This window comes from Boleophthalmus pectinirostris, unplaced genomic scaffold (genome assembly GCF_026225935.1).
Source record: "Boleophthalmus pectinirostris isolate CB_2022bp ecotype Guang Dong unplaced genomic scaffold, ASM2622593v1 HiC_scaffold_18, whole genome shotgun sequence".
NCBI lineage: Eukaryota > Metazoa > Chordata > Actinopteri > Gobiiformes > Gobiidae > Boleophthalmus > Boleophthalmus pectinirostris.
The window spans coordinates 10,375,996-10,393,063 of NW_026571133.1; the positions used below are offsets into that span (position 1 = coordinate 10,375,996).

Sequence of the window (17,068 nt, forward strand, 5' to 3'; positions counted from 1 at the left end):
TATTCAGTCCAAAAAACACAGCACACTGTGACAAACTGCAGTCGGGTAATTTCAGCATCTGGTTTTACTTTTGGAGCTTAGACAATTTTCTTTATAAAACATACACTATATATGCAATTACCTAAATGACACTGTATCTGAGAGGAAGTACGTATATACTCACACTGCTACTTCAACTACTACAACTACAACAACTACTTCTTTATCCAAAACTGCTACTACTATTGCTGTTGCTAATACTAGTTATTATTCCATCTGCTAGTACTACTGGTACTACTACTTTCTTCTACTACTACTACAACTACTGCTGCTGCTTCTACTATTGCTGAGTTAAATCTACTACTACTGCTACTACTACTACTGCAGCTGCTACTACTGAGTATTAACTACTACTACAACTACTACTACTACTAGTATTAGTAGTATTAATAGTACTACTGGTACTACAACTGCTGCTGCTCCTACTACTACTGAGTTAAAACTACTACTACTGCAGCTGCTACTACTCCTGAGTTTTATAACTACTACTACTACTACTACTGCTAATGCTACTACTGCTGCTACTCCTCCTCCTACTACTACTGCTACTACTACTACTACTGCTACTGCTACTGCTACTACTACCAATACTACAACAGCTGCTGCTCCTACTATTACTGAATTAAAACTACTACTACTACTACTTGTACTACAACTGCTGCTACTCCTACTATTACTGAGTTAAAACTACTACTAAAAATAATACTACTGCTACTACTACTATTACTGCAGCTGAGTTATAACCACTATAACTACTACTACTACTTCTAATACTACTACAACTGCTGCTGCTCTTACTATTACTGAGTTAAAACTACTACTACTACTACTACTAATACTGAGTAATAACTACTACTACTACTACTACTACTACTACTACTACTACTACTACTACTACTACTACTATTACTACTACTACTATTGCTACTATTTCTTGTGTACCAGTGTGACTGCTACTACCAGAACTCCAGTAGGAACCCACCACACTTTGTTGTTATTCATCCCTTACAACCTAAAGTCATAAAACATCACTAGAGTTGCTGTCCACCTCTGCTGAATTTACCCAGCATGCTCAGCGGTGCATCACTCCGCTCTGACGGCCTTACCCCCTGTAGGATACCTCATTATCCTCAGAGCGCAGTTTGTCTGTGGGCTCCCAGTCCTCTGCAGTGCCATTCCTCACAAGTATTTTGTCTGATTGGTTATCTACACACAGTTGGAGCGCCTCTTGGGCCACACCATTCTCAGATAGTTTAAAGAGCTCTGACACGACCTGATCTGAACCCTCCCTCACGATCTCATCTGATGCTTCCTCTGTTAGCTCCTGTGAGAGAGGTGAGCACAGCTTTGAAACACATATCAGGGCAGTGCTCCATCAAAGGCGATAAATCACTGACAGTACAGTACCTCGTCAGGCATTTTAGGTTCTTCGGCTGAGTCCTATGGAAAAACATTCACCATAGTGTTTACATAAAGTACTGCATCTGTTTGAACATGATTTTCAACCTTTAGGAATAAAAGAATACACGGAATAATTAATAATTGGGAAGTGTGTTAAACTGATCATTATGAAAAAAAAAAAAAAAAAACCCTGAAATGCATGATAGAGAATAACTCAATAAACACTTTTAAAGGTGTGCGATGTGACTTATAATCTGTGTATCATTCAAACCAAAAATAAAAAAACATCAACTATTTTCTTCATTATTTGTCTCCAAAGCCAAAATGAAAAAACGGGTAACGATTCGTTTTTTCAGTTTTCGATTTTGTGTTTAAATTAATAATGGAAAAAAACGAATAACAGTTTCCCGTTTTCGTGACAAACTGCGATGCCGGACTGAAGCAGGACCAATCCAGGTCCGGGACCAGACCGGAACCAGACCGGGAGTGAGACCGGAACCGGACCAGGACTGAGACCGGGACCAGACTGGGACTGAAACTGGGACCAAACCGGGACCAGACTGGGACTGAGACTGGGACCAAACAGGGACTGAGACCGGGACCAGACCGGGACTGAAAACGGTTCCTGGTTTAGACCTGTTTTAGACCTGTTTTTAGTCCTGGTTCAGTCTGTATGAGGCGCAAAAGTCCGGCATCACAGTTTAAGTCACGAAAATGTTTAAATGGCCGTTATCCGTTTTTTCCATTATTAACTTAAACACAAAATCGAAAACTGAAAAAATTAATCATTATCTGTTTTTTGATTTTAGTTTTGGAGACAAATAATGAATAATAATTGTTGTTTTTTTCATTTTCTTATTTTTGGTTTTATATTTAAAAACGAATGAACAAATTATACATGGATTACTTATGATTCAGGGTCTGCATCCAATTTCCATTCACCATAATGTTTACTAGGGATGTAACGATATCCAAATCTCTTGATATGATATTATCACGATATGCATCTCACGGTACGATATTTATTGTGATATTTTGAAGAGGCTAATATAATTGTAGATGGGACACTTTTCCGCTTTTAAAATACCTTGACAAAATTTTGGTGTGAATTATTTCCATCATAATCCCAAAAATTCAAAACATGTTTCTTCATGTTGTCTGCACTGAAATGAATCATGGGATATGTAGTTCAAATGTTTATAAGCTGTTTCTATTATAAAACCATGCATTTAAGCAAAGGAACTTGTAATTCGATATATTGTGACAGCCCACGATATTATTGTGAGACTTTTGACGACACAATATCACGATATTTCGGTTATTGATACATCCCTAGTATTTACATAAAGTACTGCATCTGTTGTTCAAATTTAATGAATAAAGAATGCATGTAATAATTATTGGGAAGTGTGTTTAATGTTCAACCATTGTGAAAATCTGCAAAAGAGATAATTGAGCAATAACTCAATAAACACTTTTAAAGGTGTACGATGTCACTTTTTTATGATTCAGCGTCTGCCTCCAATTTCCATGATAGAAATTTGATTACCAAGAATGTTCTACAGTGTGGCATTAAATGTGTTCTCCTATACTGCTAAAAACCTTTAACTTGTTCTGATGTTGTCACCTGCTGATTCTATAGAGACACGTTTAATGCCATACTGTGGAACAGAGATCGACTGACATGCGTTTTTTCATGGCCAATGCTCATCCCGAATAAACAATGACCAATGACATCTGCTGACATTATTTGGGCTGATATTTTGAGCCAAAATTTAGGACCAATATTGGTAATTTTCACCAAATGATCTAATTTGAATTCAGTACGAACTCATCTGCAACCTTGTTTTACTACAAACTGCGTAGAAGCCAGCATAGTCACATTTTTTGCAGTAGCCTCTTTAGACCAGAGTTAACAAATAAAACTTTATGCATGTGTTTTGATGCATATTTCAGCTTCTGGTTGGGCCAAACAAAATGTCGGCTTTTGCTGGAGATTTAAGGCAGATATCCAATAAGCTACAAATTAGCTTATACTGGTCTATTTCTACTGTGGAACACTCTATGGAAACAAGCAGGTAGCACATAGTCTGATTCATCAGCTGGTTTCACTTCGTAGAAACTGTCTGATCTGTTTGCTCAACGGTAGACGGGTACTTTTTTGTTGTGACGTATGTAATGCACCACTAACGGGGGCTAACTTGTATATTAAGATTTTCCCAAATCCCGTAGGAATGGGACAATAACGTCTTTCCCCTTGATAAAATTCACCAAATATTTGTTTTGTTCCGGCTTTAAATCTTTAATCTTGGGAATTGTTGCCAACACAGAATGTATGACTCTTCGCTGATTGGCTGGTGCCCGAACTTGCGCTTTTGGAGTTTTTGCGAACCGTCCAGTGTATTCCGATTCCTGACCTAATTGCTGGAGAGAAATGAAATTGAGCAGAGGCACTAGGCTGAATAGCAAACTCGGCTACAGAAAAGTTACACAGTACACCATTAAAGTAGTCTATGAGTGTGTATGTGTTGAACAGATTGGCCAATATTATGCAGTATACTGATACTATTGTCCTTATGTTTTAAATGAATAATTTAGATTTACGCTCCTGGCCGTGGGGATTTTGGCGTGCGTTTGTAGAATACACTATTTAGTCCTTATGTTGCCAAGACGATGTGATTAAATTTTCAAAAAGGACACCAACTGCACAGGATTTAAATATAAAGTGTACTGAGTGATGCAAGATTTTAAACCTAATTTGTGAACCAAATAACCAGAAAATATATTTTTAAAAACATAAAAAAAAAAACTAACCTGTTCTCGTAAATAGGACCTTTGCGGTTTCTCCTCTCTTTCTTCTTCTTCTTCTTCTGGCTGTGGTTCATTGGGCACAGCCTCTTCCTCCTTCTCCTCTCTCCTGTAGGATCTGCTCTCCTCTTCCTCACTTTCTCTATAGCGCCCCCTACGCCACGACGAAGGCCTCTCCTCTTCTCCGTTGTTGGTTTTCTCCATAGTGGTGGTGGTGGTGGTGGTAGTAATAGTATCATTGGAATCGGGGCTCTCCAGTTTCTGCCTCTCCATGGCCTCCTTCATGCGCCTCAGTCTTCTCTCCTCTCTTTTGGCCATGCGCTCCATCAGGGCCTGGTCTTCTTCATCTGCTCCTCCTCCTCCTCCCCCCAGAGAGCTGCTCACAGACACAGACTCTGTCACACTGCAAACACAAAACAGCCACTGTGTCAAAAAGAGGTCACACTGGAGCACATTGAGATGGTAATATACAGAGCATCAGATGTCATTAGCTTCTGGACATTATAGTAAAGGCTGCGTTCTTGTCCTATATGTTGAGTTTCTCTGCTTTTCTGGGGAAACTACGCTGACTCAAATTCATTTACTGGAGACTGATTCAAATCTTCCAAAATCTATTAACCATACTGAACCAGGATTAGAACAGGACCAAACGTGTTCAAAATCCGAAAGAGCCAATATGAGCTCAGAGGCACGGCCTTGTTTATCAAAAAGAAAATCAGAACAAACATTATGAAATTTTGTAAATCTGTTAAAGGGGTGGAGCTCTGGAACAATTGTACAGAAAACCTAAAAATGTGCACCAGTCTCTTTCACTTTATAAAGAAGTTTAAATGTTTAACTCTGGGCAGATACATGAAATATGATAGTTTGTTTGTGCTGTAGTACTTTGTTGTACTGTTACTGATTTGTTTGTTTCCTCTCGCTGTATTTATGAAGATGAACTGTTGTCAAGATGACGCTCTGACAAAGGAATAAAGGGTAAAGGCAGAATAAGCACAAGCTTCAGCCTGCACCTTTTCGGTCTGTGTATGTTAAATATGACTGTCTGTGAATTAATGTCAGAATATACCTGTGACCGAAATAAATAAATAAATTAATAAATAAAAAACAAGTCTAGATCAGGACTAAACTCAACCAGGCTCAAACCACAATCCGTGTATCATTCGTTTATTCGTTTTGAGAATAAAGACCGGGACTTAGAGTGGAACCAGACCAGAACTGAGACCAGGACTGAGACAATAACTGAGGCCAGGACTGAAACCAGGACTGAGACCAGGACTGAGACAAGGACCAAACCGGGACCGGGACTGAAACAAAGGCCAGACCGGGACCAGCCCAGGTCAAGAACAGGACTGAAACCAGGACTGAGACCGAGACCAGACCAGGACCAGACCGGGACTGAGACCAGGACTGAGACAATAACTGAGGTCAGGACTGAGACCAGGACTGAAACCAGGACTGAGACCGGGACCAGACCAGGACCAGACCGGGACTGAGACCAGGACTGAGACAATAACTGAGGTCAGGACTGAGACCAGGACTGAAACCAGGACTGAGACCGGGACCAGACCAGGACCAGACCAGGACCAAGACGGGGACTGAGACCAGGACCAGACCAGGACCAGACCAGGACCAGGACCAGACTGGGACTGAGACCAGGACTGAGACCAAGAACAGACTGGGACAAGATCGGGACTGAGAGTAGGACTGAGACCAGGACCAGACCGGGACCAGACCGAGACTGAGACCAGGACAAGATCAGGACTGAAACTGGGACTGAGACCCGAACCAGTCTGGGACTAAGACCGGGACTGAGACCGGAACCAGATCGGGACTGAAACTGGGACCAGACCAGGATTGAGACCAGAGCTGAGACCGGTTTAGTCAGTTTTTTCCATTATTCTTTTAAACACAGTGCTGAAAACTGAAAAAGAAAAAAAAAAAAAAAGAAAAAATTTTATCTGTTTTTTCATTTTGGTTTTGGAGACAAATCATGAAGAAAATAGTTGTTTTTTCATTTTCTTATTTTTGGTTTTATATTGAAAAATGAATAAACAAATGGTACACGGATTAACATGGATCAAAACTTTGTAAATAGGAAATCCCTCCACTCTCTAAACAATAGCAGTGGATTTTAGTCTCATTCCTGCTGGAGTTTTACACATGACCGAACTACACCCATTTTAAGTCTGTCCGTCCAAACACTGTTATTGGCAATTTAATATGCGTTCAATTAAAGTCCACAGAGACCAGGTTTAGAGCAGTCCAATGATTATTACTCATACCGTATTACAACAAAAATTATGAAGCGTAACCAAATCCCTGAAAATCCAGACAATATAACAACTGATCGCATATGTTTGCAACCACTATTCTATACACTACCAATCAAAAGTTTGGACTCACTGTCTCATTCAGTTCAGTGTTTTTTTTCTTTTTTCTGACCACTTTCTACATTTTAGATACATAGGATACATAGGATTTGGCTATAAGATATTTTAACATTTTCATTTTGTTTAAGTTTTTGTTTCTTTGCTACATAATTATATACGTGTACCATATTTTTTGGACTGTAAGTCGCTCCGGACTATAAGTCGCACCAGTCAAAAAATGCATAATGAAGAAGAAAAAAACATATACAAGTCGCACTGGACTATAAGTCGCGCTTTTTGGGGGAAGTTTATTTTATAAAATCAGAGACCAGGAACTGACATTTCATCTTGAAAGGCAAGTTATAGTAATAACAATAGAAAAGAGAACCACAGGCTGTTAATGTCACATATGAACAGTTATTCAGACAACTAGAGCATAACCAACAAGTTTACCAAACTCTCTATCTCACTCCAAATCACTAAATCCATTGAATTCTTCATCCTCTGTGTCACTTCTGAGCAACTCCACGACCTCCGGAGGTAAACAGAGCGCCGCTTCCTCTTCTGCATAGCTGTCATCAGACTCAGCATCAGTTCCAGTTAGAATTATTCCGGCCTTTCTGAATCCCGACAGGATGGTTTCAGTGTTACTGAAGTCCAGGCTTTGTTGATCCATCCAATCACTTCCAGGAAAGTTACATGGTGCACTCTTCCGGCTGCCATGAAGCTGTGTTCTCCATCCCCGCTTTCCACCAGTCCCTCACAAGTTTCTCGCTCACTCCAAACTTTCTTTCTGCTGCTCGATTACTGTTTTCAGCTGCATATTTCACTACTTGCAGCAGGACACATGCAGGAGACATGCGCAGTAGGGCACCAAGTGACAGTGGTACAGGAGTAACAGGAGTAGCAGACACAATGACACACAAGCCTAGAGCCTCTTGTGGCTGTCAGTGCAAAAACTTTAACATATAAGTTGCACCGGAGTATAAGTCGCAGCACCACCCAGACCATGAAAACAAATGTGACTTATAGTCCAAAAAATACAGTACTTCATATATTTGATGTCTTTTGTGTGTATAGTAGCTAACATATATTAAAAAAAAGACACTGAATGAGAGGGCGAGTCCAAACTTTTGGTAGTGCACATCTCTAACAGACTTTATCCTGTTGTGGGAGACATTTTGGGGACTTTTGACCGTAAGTTTTGATTGCTAATTGCTATGGCAGCAGTCATAATGATTTATCACTCTCAAACTAATAGTAACACAGATGAGTTACAGCCCATCCCCAAACCATGAGTCAACCTCTTCTGACCTCAGTATCAGTCTAACGTTTTCCTTGTGTTTAGACAAAGCACAAAGCCCTGCGCTGGGTCCCGTCTCAGGGCTGCTCCTCACACTGTGCCTGTTGTGTGGAGTCTGAAGGCTCCTTGTGAGGAAATACCCCTGACCACAGACCACAGATGTGCAGATACATGTCCAAAGATACCACTCCCCCCTCCGCAGCTCCGCCAATGCATCTGTACGGCGCTCACTATCAATGCTACGGCTTTATCACGGATGACATCAGGCTCACAGTATTATACCAGGAAAATATGCATTACTCGGGCTTAGCTTTATTGGGAAACAGATCGTGTCCAACGTATCTGATGTCTGATATTTAGAAATGATTGGCAACCGCTCTGTTATGGGATGACAGTGGCTCATTGTTGGAAGACGACATCCTGTTCAGATCAAGTTCTGCTGTTGTGTCCTTAGGCAAGACATTTCCCCCAGATTGCCTAGTATGTGTGTGTCTGTGTGTTTGAGTGATTGGCCGTGGTCGGAGGGGACGATAAGAGGGGACGATGGCGCAAACTGGCAGCCGTCCCTCAGTCTACCCCTGGGGCCAGTGCAGCTGTACAATAGCAGCTCACCACCACCCAGTGTGGAGTGACTAAAGAATGAATATAGTGTTTTGCTTTGAGAAGTGATTACAAGTGTAAGGCATTATTATTTCTGGGAGTAGAATGATGAATAGTATTTTAGTAAAAAAGTATATATATGACATAAATTGTATTGTAAGTAAGTAGAATAGAGGAACTTTGGTACATGAGAAATCAAGATAAAATATAGTGAATAATTGCTTGCTGAATTTTTACTGAATTTTTCTAACTATAATTCGCACTTTTTATATATTAAAATTTTCACACTGACAGCCTCGAGAAGATGCACTAAACGTGTGTGCCAGTATCTGCTGCTCTTGTTACTCCTGTGCCACTGTCACTGCGCATGCCTCCTGCAGAAAGAGCGGCTCTCCTGCTGCAAGTAGTGAAATATTCAGCCGAAAGCGGTAATCGAGCAGCAGAACGAAAGTTTGGAGTGAGCGAGAAACTTGTGAGCTACACAGAAGAGGAAGTGGCGCTCTGTTTACCTCCGGAGATCGCGGAGTTGCTCAGAAGTGACACCAAGGATAAAGAATTCAATTGATTTAGTGATTTAGAGTGAGATTGAGCATTTTGTAAACTTGTTATGTTTTGTTGTTTATGCCATAGTTATCTGAATACATGTTCATATGTGATGTTAACAGTCTGTTGTTCTCTGTTCTATTGTTATTACTATAACTTGCCTTTCAAGATGAAATGTCGGTTCCTGGTCTCTGATTTTATAAAATAAATTTCCGTTTCAGTGTAGACTCTGCACACCTGTGTGTTGGAGTTGAGGCACTTAGCTGTTTTTTTAAAAGAAAAAACTCCTGTACACTGTCTCACTCTTGATTTTTCTTTTATTAGTATAATGTTTTGGTCCCTCGGACCGTCCTCAGGTATGAGAGACTGAGGAAGAGAAAAAAAAAACATAAAATAAACATAAAATAAATTTCCCCCCAAAATATATGATTTTTTTCTTCTTCTTTAAGCATTTTTTGGCTGGTGCGACTTACACTCCGGAGCGACTTATTGTCCAAAAAATATGGTACTTGAAGAAAGTCTAAATGAAATGTTTTGCAATTTTGTCATATTTGATTAAGACTGATCCCTGAAGGTTAGAGTAAAAGTTAAGTAGTGAGTGAGTATGCATAATCGCATGTGTGTGTGTGTTTATATGTGTGTGTGGTCACCTGTGGTTGTTGGTCAGGATGGAGGTCTCAGACTGGTTGTTGCTGTTCTCTTCGTTCTCTCTGTTCTTCATCCTCTCCTGACGAGCGCGGCGCCTCCTCTCACGAGCGGCTTCCTCCTCATCATCCTCAGTGCGAGCCAACCTGCACACACCCGACACAAACAAACTCAGGAACTGGGTTTCAAACAACGGTGGAAGATTCACTCAATTTTGTTAGTTAAAGGTGCACTATGTAACTTTTTGATTAGGGGTCTGTCATCTGCTTGTTTCTATGGAGATGTCATTGCTCTGCCTGGAATGTTCCACAGTGTGACATTAAACAGCTCTACCTTACAGTTATTCAGTCAGAGGTGGTTTTATAGCTCATGAATACATAGAAAAACAGACATTCTGACTGTGAGCGGGGTCGCCTCTCCACAGATCTGACCTGTAACCTGTCTCTATAAAGATAGAAAGGTTTAATACTGTACAGTGAAACATTAGAGCCAAAGCAATTGTGTCTCTCCACCAGAAAAGTTACACAATGCACCATTAAGTACAGACTTAAAGTACAGATTCTCGAGTACTGAAGTAAAAGTATCACATGAAAAAGTCTACTTAAGTAAAAGAATTAAAGTACCCGTAAATAGTAAGTATTTCTCGCATATTTTGAGGTCTTACAAGACTTCAAATGTAGTGATTTTGTTAAGATTTGTGCTGCATTTTGTTCAACAGGAAGAACTGAATCAATATTTCTAGCTGTTTTTATTTGTATATTTTTCTTTGCTTAAACAATGAACTTGATAAAAATAAACCGTCAGCCCTTTAAGATCAATAAAACTTTTGCTTTCTCAGTCCAGTTAGATGTAGTGAAGTAAAAGTAAAAAGTGTTACTGTAAATAATGTAATTAAGTAAAGTACAGATACCTAAAATGTATACTTAAGTACTTTTACTTCATTACACTCCAGGTCTGGTTTCAAATAGACCCTTCAAAGAATAATTTGTTTAGAAGAGTCACACACGCAGCCTGGTACTGATTTTAACACTCAACCCCATTCATTATAATGAGACAAAATAAAGACATTCACTTTGACATTTGTAGACCATAAAAGCAAATGGTTGTTGTTTAAATGTTATATGCTCAGATTTAGAGGTAATAGAAATAAAGATCTGACTGCCAGACTCATTCTCTAAAGTTAACTTTTAAAGAACTCAGGCAAGTCTGTAGCTCTGAGGATTTGGTGACAACTGAATACTTTTAAAAGGTAAAATAACACAATACGAAGGAGAGTGAAAGGGGCGAAATGAATCTTTGGGCTTGACTGAACATGGCAGCAGAGACTTGGCTTCCCATCCTGCCTATTGATATTTTTCAGCTGATATCATCAATATTCCCTGGGGGTGTGACGCTAACTAAAAGTACTGCTCCATCAGAAGCTCTGTTCCTCAAACTAGACATAATCTAATCTTTATTTAACACAAACTGACCAGAAGAAGCTGTTTTAGGTGAGATACTGTGTGTGCAAAAACAAATCTCTCACACATAAAATTACAGTAGCATCAGCCAACAGTTTTCCAGTTAGTCACTCTCACTTTTTTGTTGAAAATCAAACACCTAAACAGGATCATGAACGCTCGTATTGATCACAGGCTCCAGAAAATGTGTGTTTAAATTCATTTTGTATATTAAAACATTGTTGGCTGTGTTTGCCAATGTGTGCATTTTATCACCATGGTAAACCGCTAGGGCTGAACGATCTATCACTTTGGACCGAAAATTGCGATATCAGAAAACTCGATTTTGGGAGAGTTAAAAGTATTTTTAAATTTTTTTTTTGCAGTGCTCATAACTGTCACAGAAAGAACAACAATATTCCACTTGGTCGTGTCCTTGAGTTCGGCATCAGCGCACAAGGAAAGAGCTTTTTTTTTTTCAGCGATTACACATTTTATGCAAATGCGCCATGTGGTTTTAAGTTTTGTTTCTGTAAAACATAAACAAATGTGTCAAAGCTGCATTAAACAGATTATAATCTCAAACGGGCTGATGTGGCTCTATAGTGGTTATGGTTTATATGCTGTAACGTTGAGTTTATTTATGCAGATTTGTAATAGTAATAATAATGATGATCATTTTAATATTAATTGAAGACCTGGTTTAGGCCTGGTTCAGTCCCGGTTCAGTTCTGGTTTAGTCCTCCTGGTTCAGTCCTGGGATCACTCCTGGTTTAGTCCTGGTTCAGACCTGGTTTAGACCTGGTTTAGGCCTGGTTCAGTCCTGGTTTAGTTCTGGTTCAGTCCTGGTTCAGTCCTGGTTTCAGTCCTGGTTTAGTTCTGGTTTAGTCCTGGTTCAGTCCTGGTTCAGTCCTGTTTTAGTCCTGGTTCAGTCCTGGTTCAGTCCTGGTTTAGTTCTGGTTCAGTCCTGGTTCAGTCCTGGTTCAGTCCTGTTTTAGTCCTGGTTCAGTCCTGGTTCAGTCCTGTTTTAGTCCTGGTTCAGTTCTGGTTTAGACCTGGTTTAGTCCTGGTTCAATCCATATGCGGCGATAGTCAGTCAGATCAATGTTTCTTCTGCTTAGTAGTAGTAGTAGTAGTAGTAGTAGTAGTAGTAGTAGTAGTAGTAGTAGTAGTAGTAGTAGTAGTTTTTACAGTAGTAGTCACGTCGTGCAGGACTCTGGTCTGATGTAAGTTTCTGTGATATTTCCAAATGTTCATGTGCACTGAAACGTGATTTGACAAAAAATTGTGGATGAAATTGAAAAAGAAATATCTGCCAGAAAAATTGCTATTCAGTTTTTTCTTAAAATCATTCAGCCCAAGTAACTGCTGAACACTCCACCAATAGAGATGCATGTAGAACACCCCCAGCGCAATGCCACTGCAAAGCATCAACAAGAAGAAGATGCAGCCAAATTTCCAACAAATTAAATGTTTTAGAAGTGAATTCAATTGTGATTTTGTTAGCTAATTGCCCACCCCTGATCCAAGTATTTTTTAAAAAGTATAAGAAGTATAAATACAAGTACAAAACAGAAAATCCAACAGGTGGAAACGCTTTAAGCACACCATTTCTCCTCTTGTCTCTGTAACTCCCCGTCCACTTCGCAGGCCTCTCCTCTTACCTCCTCAGTCAGAAACCTTTACGGCGACTATTCTTCAAATTGGACCATAACTGTCCCATAATCTCGACCAAGAGGATTTCTCCAGACTTTTCCCCCTCTTCCTATCAAGCTGACCTGTCAACTGTGCAACCACCAATACTTCTTATCAGAGGTAAGTACACCGATAAAGTCTAGGGACACAAAACTGCACTCCTTGGGTTTATAGACTGTGCTGAGACCTGGCCAAATGGTCTGAATTGCTTGTATACGACTACATAATACGTTTACATGACTTTTCTTTTTACGTGATTTACAAGAAAACATCTGAATTTAGTTTAAGATCTTAAAATGGACAATCCAGACAGTGTTTAAATCTGTGTTTTAGCAAGGTTTTGTATAAAGGAGAATGTAATGTAATTGCAAGACAGACCGGCTGTGTTGTCTTGCTTTGAGAACTGAAGGATATTAAGAAATAAACAAATTACATCCTGAACGGTTTATAGTTACATAATCTGTTTGGTCCAAAAGCAACAGCAGCTCCATTCAGAGACAAAGATTATATTTGACAGTCGTAATAAAGAAAGTTGAAAAACACCACACAAAGGTAATACAAGGATAAGCAGCGCTGTTATGAATATACCAGATTATTTGCATAAAAATTTAATCTCGTATTCTAATCTGATTTTTATCTAGCCACATTGCTGCTGTATTTAAAGTCGTAACGAGCAAGTTTTCTGTTTGAGGGCCTTAAACCTTCTTTTCTCCATGGAGATTTTTTTCTGATTACAATGATGTGGAGATGTTATACACAGTTCCTCTTGAAAAAAACCTACAAATAAAAGATAACACAAAAACTGACCGACATTTAATAGGATTTTCATATTAATTCTTTTTTTTTTTTACTAAATACAAGTCCCATTTCATCTTGTTTTTAGTGAGATCTGCTTCAGCTTTAACATGGAAATTGTCAAAACCCAAAAAATCCTCAATCTGCTGTCTATCAGATCATTCCCCAGGGACACCAGCTATACCTATTCTTAAATTTACTCCCAAAAATAAGGTCCAATCTGACTTTCCTGTGTTCCTTGTTTCCAGTTAAAGGGCTCATATTACTCTGTATGTTATAATGTTTCCCATCAACAACATACCAGGAGTTGTGTTTTGTGTGTGTTTCCATACACCATCACTAGAATAATTTGGAAACTGCAGCTCTGGAACTGCCTCGCTGTACTGAACAAAACGTAAAACATAGCTGTTCAATTGAAAACTGAATTTGGAACAGAACATTTTGAGTGTTGAAGATGTAGACAAACTAATAATAAAAGTTTACTCAAAACTCCAGAGCCTCAGCTTCACAAAGAGTCCAGCCACTTGCCTGTGCTCTAAAGGGTTCAGAAACCTTCACTTTGAACTGAGAGTTATTTTAGTCATTTTAGGAAAAATAGACCAGAATGGTAAGGGTTAAATAGTTATCAGTTTTGAGTGGGCGGCCTTAAGTGACTTCAGATGGCCTGTCTCTTGTTTGAAGGTGCCATCAGTTAGCCTGATTCATCAGCCGGTTTCACTTCGTGGAAATCATTTGACCTTGTTTCATTAGAATTTGTTCTCTCGAATTTAACTGAGATCTGCTATTTGGTCGTGACATATGTAATGTGCCACGAATGGGGCAAACTGGTATATTAAGCTTTTACCAAATCCCGTAGGAAGAAGGACAAAAACATCTTTCCCTTTGATAAAATTCACCAAACATTCTCTTTGTTCCGGCTTTAAATTCTCGATCTCTGGAATCGTTGCCAACACAGAATGTATGGCTCTTCGCTGATTGGCTGGTGCCCGGACTCGCACCTCTGGGGTTTTTGCAAACCCTAGTGTATTCCAATTCCTGACCTAGTCGCTGGAGAGAAATTAAACTGACCAGAGGCACTAGGTGGCACCAGCCTGGGTAGCCATCAGTATCATGAAGGACGTTTGTTATATTTTATAAGGAGAAAACGACATCGTCATTTTAATTTAGCATAATACATGTTTACATTTTATTTATATAGCGCTTTTCTAAACACTCAAAGACACTGTACAAATGATACAATTTAAATAGTACATATTTAGAAAACAAGGTAATGAGACAAAATATAGGCATAATTGAAAGCAGGTCAGACATAAAAAGCACAGTAGCACAAAAGATTCACTACGTAACTTTTCGGACTGTCTCCAGATGTTACTGCTTTGCCTGAAATGTTTAAAAATATATGATTAATCTACAGTATCTTGCATCTGTATTTATAGATCTGACCTATAACTAAGCCTGATAGCACCTCCCGATTGTCTCTACGGAGATAGATACATAAAAATGCCAATACTGTGGCACATTCTGGACAAACTTTTAACATCTCCATGGGAACAAGTAGGTGGCAGACCCTCCACGGGAAAGCTACACAGTACATCTTTAGTACGCGTGAAATTTAGCTTTGCATTGCTTGTAATCACGCCAGATTCATTTCAGTCTTGACAAAACGCAGCTCAAAAACTTGGCCGTTCACCAAGCACCACTTATATAAGCTTACTTCACATGTCTCTCACAGTGAAGCATTCTGGGTAAAGAGAGACCCAGGAAGGAAGAGGATATTTTCAAAGCTGTGACCTGCACTTTTGGGTCTGTACGTTACTCTATGGGAATATCTCCTCATTTACAACTCCCACAAATATTATAACATATGCGATCAACAATGCAGTAGAACATAAAGTCATATAAGGTCATGTTTTGAGCGTACGCCGTGTTCTGGTCCAGATGACGTGAGTCCACCGCCGTTATCTCAGTAAAGTCGTGCGGAATCTTATGGATGTCTTTAATAATTGCACTGGATTTACTGAAGGGCGCGGTGGAGTGGACTCATCAAAACACCATTGTTTTAACTAAGACCAGCCAATAAATTTAAGTGTAGCCAGTGAGTCCGGGACTTCAACATCTGGAAAATCTCCAACTGTAGTTTTGACAAATCCAGGAAAACAGCAATTGAAATGTAGCTACGTGTTTATTTATTTAGTAAAGGCGCACAACTTTTCTTCTGGAGGGTCCGTCGGATGCTTTGGAAACGTAACTCCTTTGTCTGAAAGGTTTCACAGTATGGAATTAAACCTTTCTATCGGCATGGAGACCAAATCAGACCAAGTTCACAGTCAGAATCCTTGTTTTTCCAGGTATATTTGAGAAATAATACCACTTGTAATTGAATACACGTAAGGTAGAGCTGTTTAATGCCATACTGTGGAACATTCCAGGCAGAGCAATGACATATCCATAGAAACAAGCAGACTACCAAACCAAAAAGTTACATATTACAACTTTAAAGCAACCCAATGTACTTTTTTTTGTTGTTTCCTTTGCACCGTATCTGGTTCACTGTACTATAATTTTCACAACAAAACAAAATAGGATGAAAACAGTCATGGTTAGTTTACCCAAAAAGGTGCAGCAATTCTTTTTTTTGATTGGAGTTTCAAGATTCAAGATGCAAGATTTTATTATCATTGTCATAGAAAACAACACAATTATGGAAAAAAGGAAAGTGTGTGCATGTAACACTTTTGTACGCATTAAACACTGTAGTAATACAAAGGGTACAAGTCTCTATCCAGTAACCCCAGCTGCTTGTCCACATATATTTTATTGCATTGCTCAAGATTCCACAGTATGGCATTAAACCTTATCTATTTTCAATCTGTCTATCATTCGTTCATTCATTTTTCAAAATAAAACCAAAAATAGGACTAAAACAGGACTAAAACAGGACTGAACCAGGACTGAACCAGGACTGAACCAGGACTGAACCAGGACTGAACCAGGACTGAAGGACCAGCGCAGAGCTCCGCACGCCACGGGGCCTAAGCGCAGCCATCACCCGATCGCGTTTTGTGGATACCCTGCTCCGTGGGCTCGAGGTTCTCAATCTTACTCTCACAAGTACAACATTATAGTTTAGATCTGGTTTAGTCCTGGTTTAATCCTAGTTTAGTCCTGTTTAGACCTGGTTTAGTCCTGGTTTAATCCTAGTTTAGTCCTGTTTAGACCTGGTTTAGTCCTGGTTTAGTCCTGGTTCAGTCTGTGTGTGACGCAAAAGTCCGGCATCGCAGTTAAAGTCACGGAAACGGGAAATGGCCGTTATCCGTTTTTTCCATTATTCATTTAAACACAAAATCGAAAACTGAAAAATTCATTTTGGTTTTGGAGACAAATAACAAAGAAAATAGTTGCTTTTTCGTTTTCTTTCTTTTTTTTTG

At 39.4% G+C, this 17,068-nt stretch overlaps 1 protein-coding gene across 3 annotated transcripts in view; it reads right to left on the reverse strand.

The window, feature by feature from the left end:
- Window positions 1–17,068, reverse strand: part of cald1a (caldesmon 1a) — a 190,943-nt gene that overhangs the window by 59,503 nt on the left and 114,372 nt on the right. For all 3 annotated transcript variants that reach the window (XR_008632167.1, XM_055153475.1, XM_055153474.1), the window contains exons 3-4: window positions 9,717–9,857; window positions 4,255–4,651 (exon numbers count right to left, since the gene is read on the reverse strand). Coding sequence is in view for 2 of the 3 variants with exons in the window: in XM_055153475.1 (XP_055009450.1) it covers window positions 4,255–4,651; window positions 9,717–9,857 (538 nt within the window). In the remaining variant the exon portion in view is untranslated. The remainder of the gene's footprint in view (window positions 1–4,254; window positions 4,652–9,716; window positions 9,858–17,068) is intronic.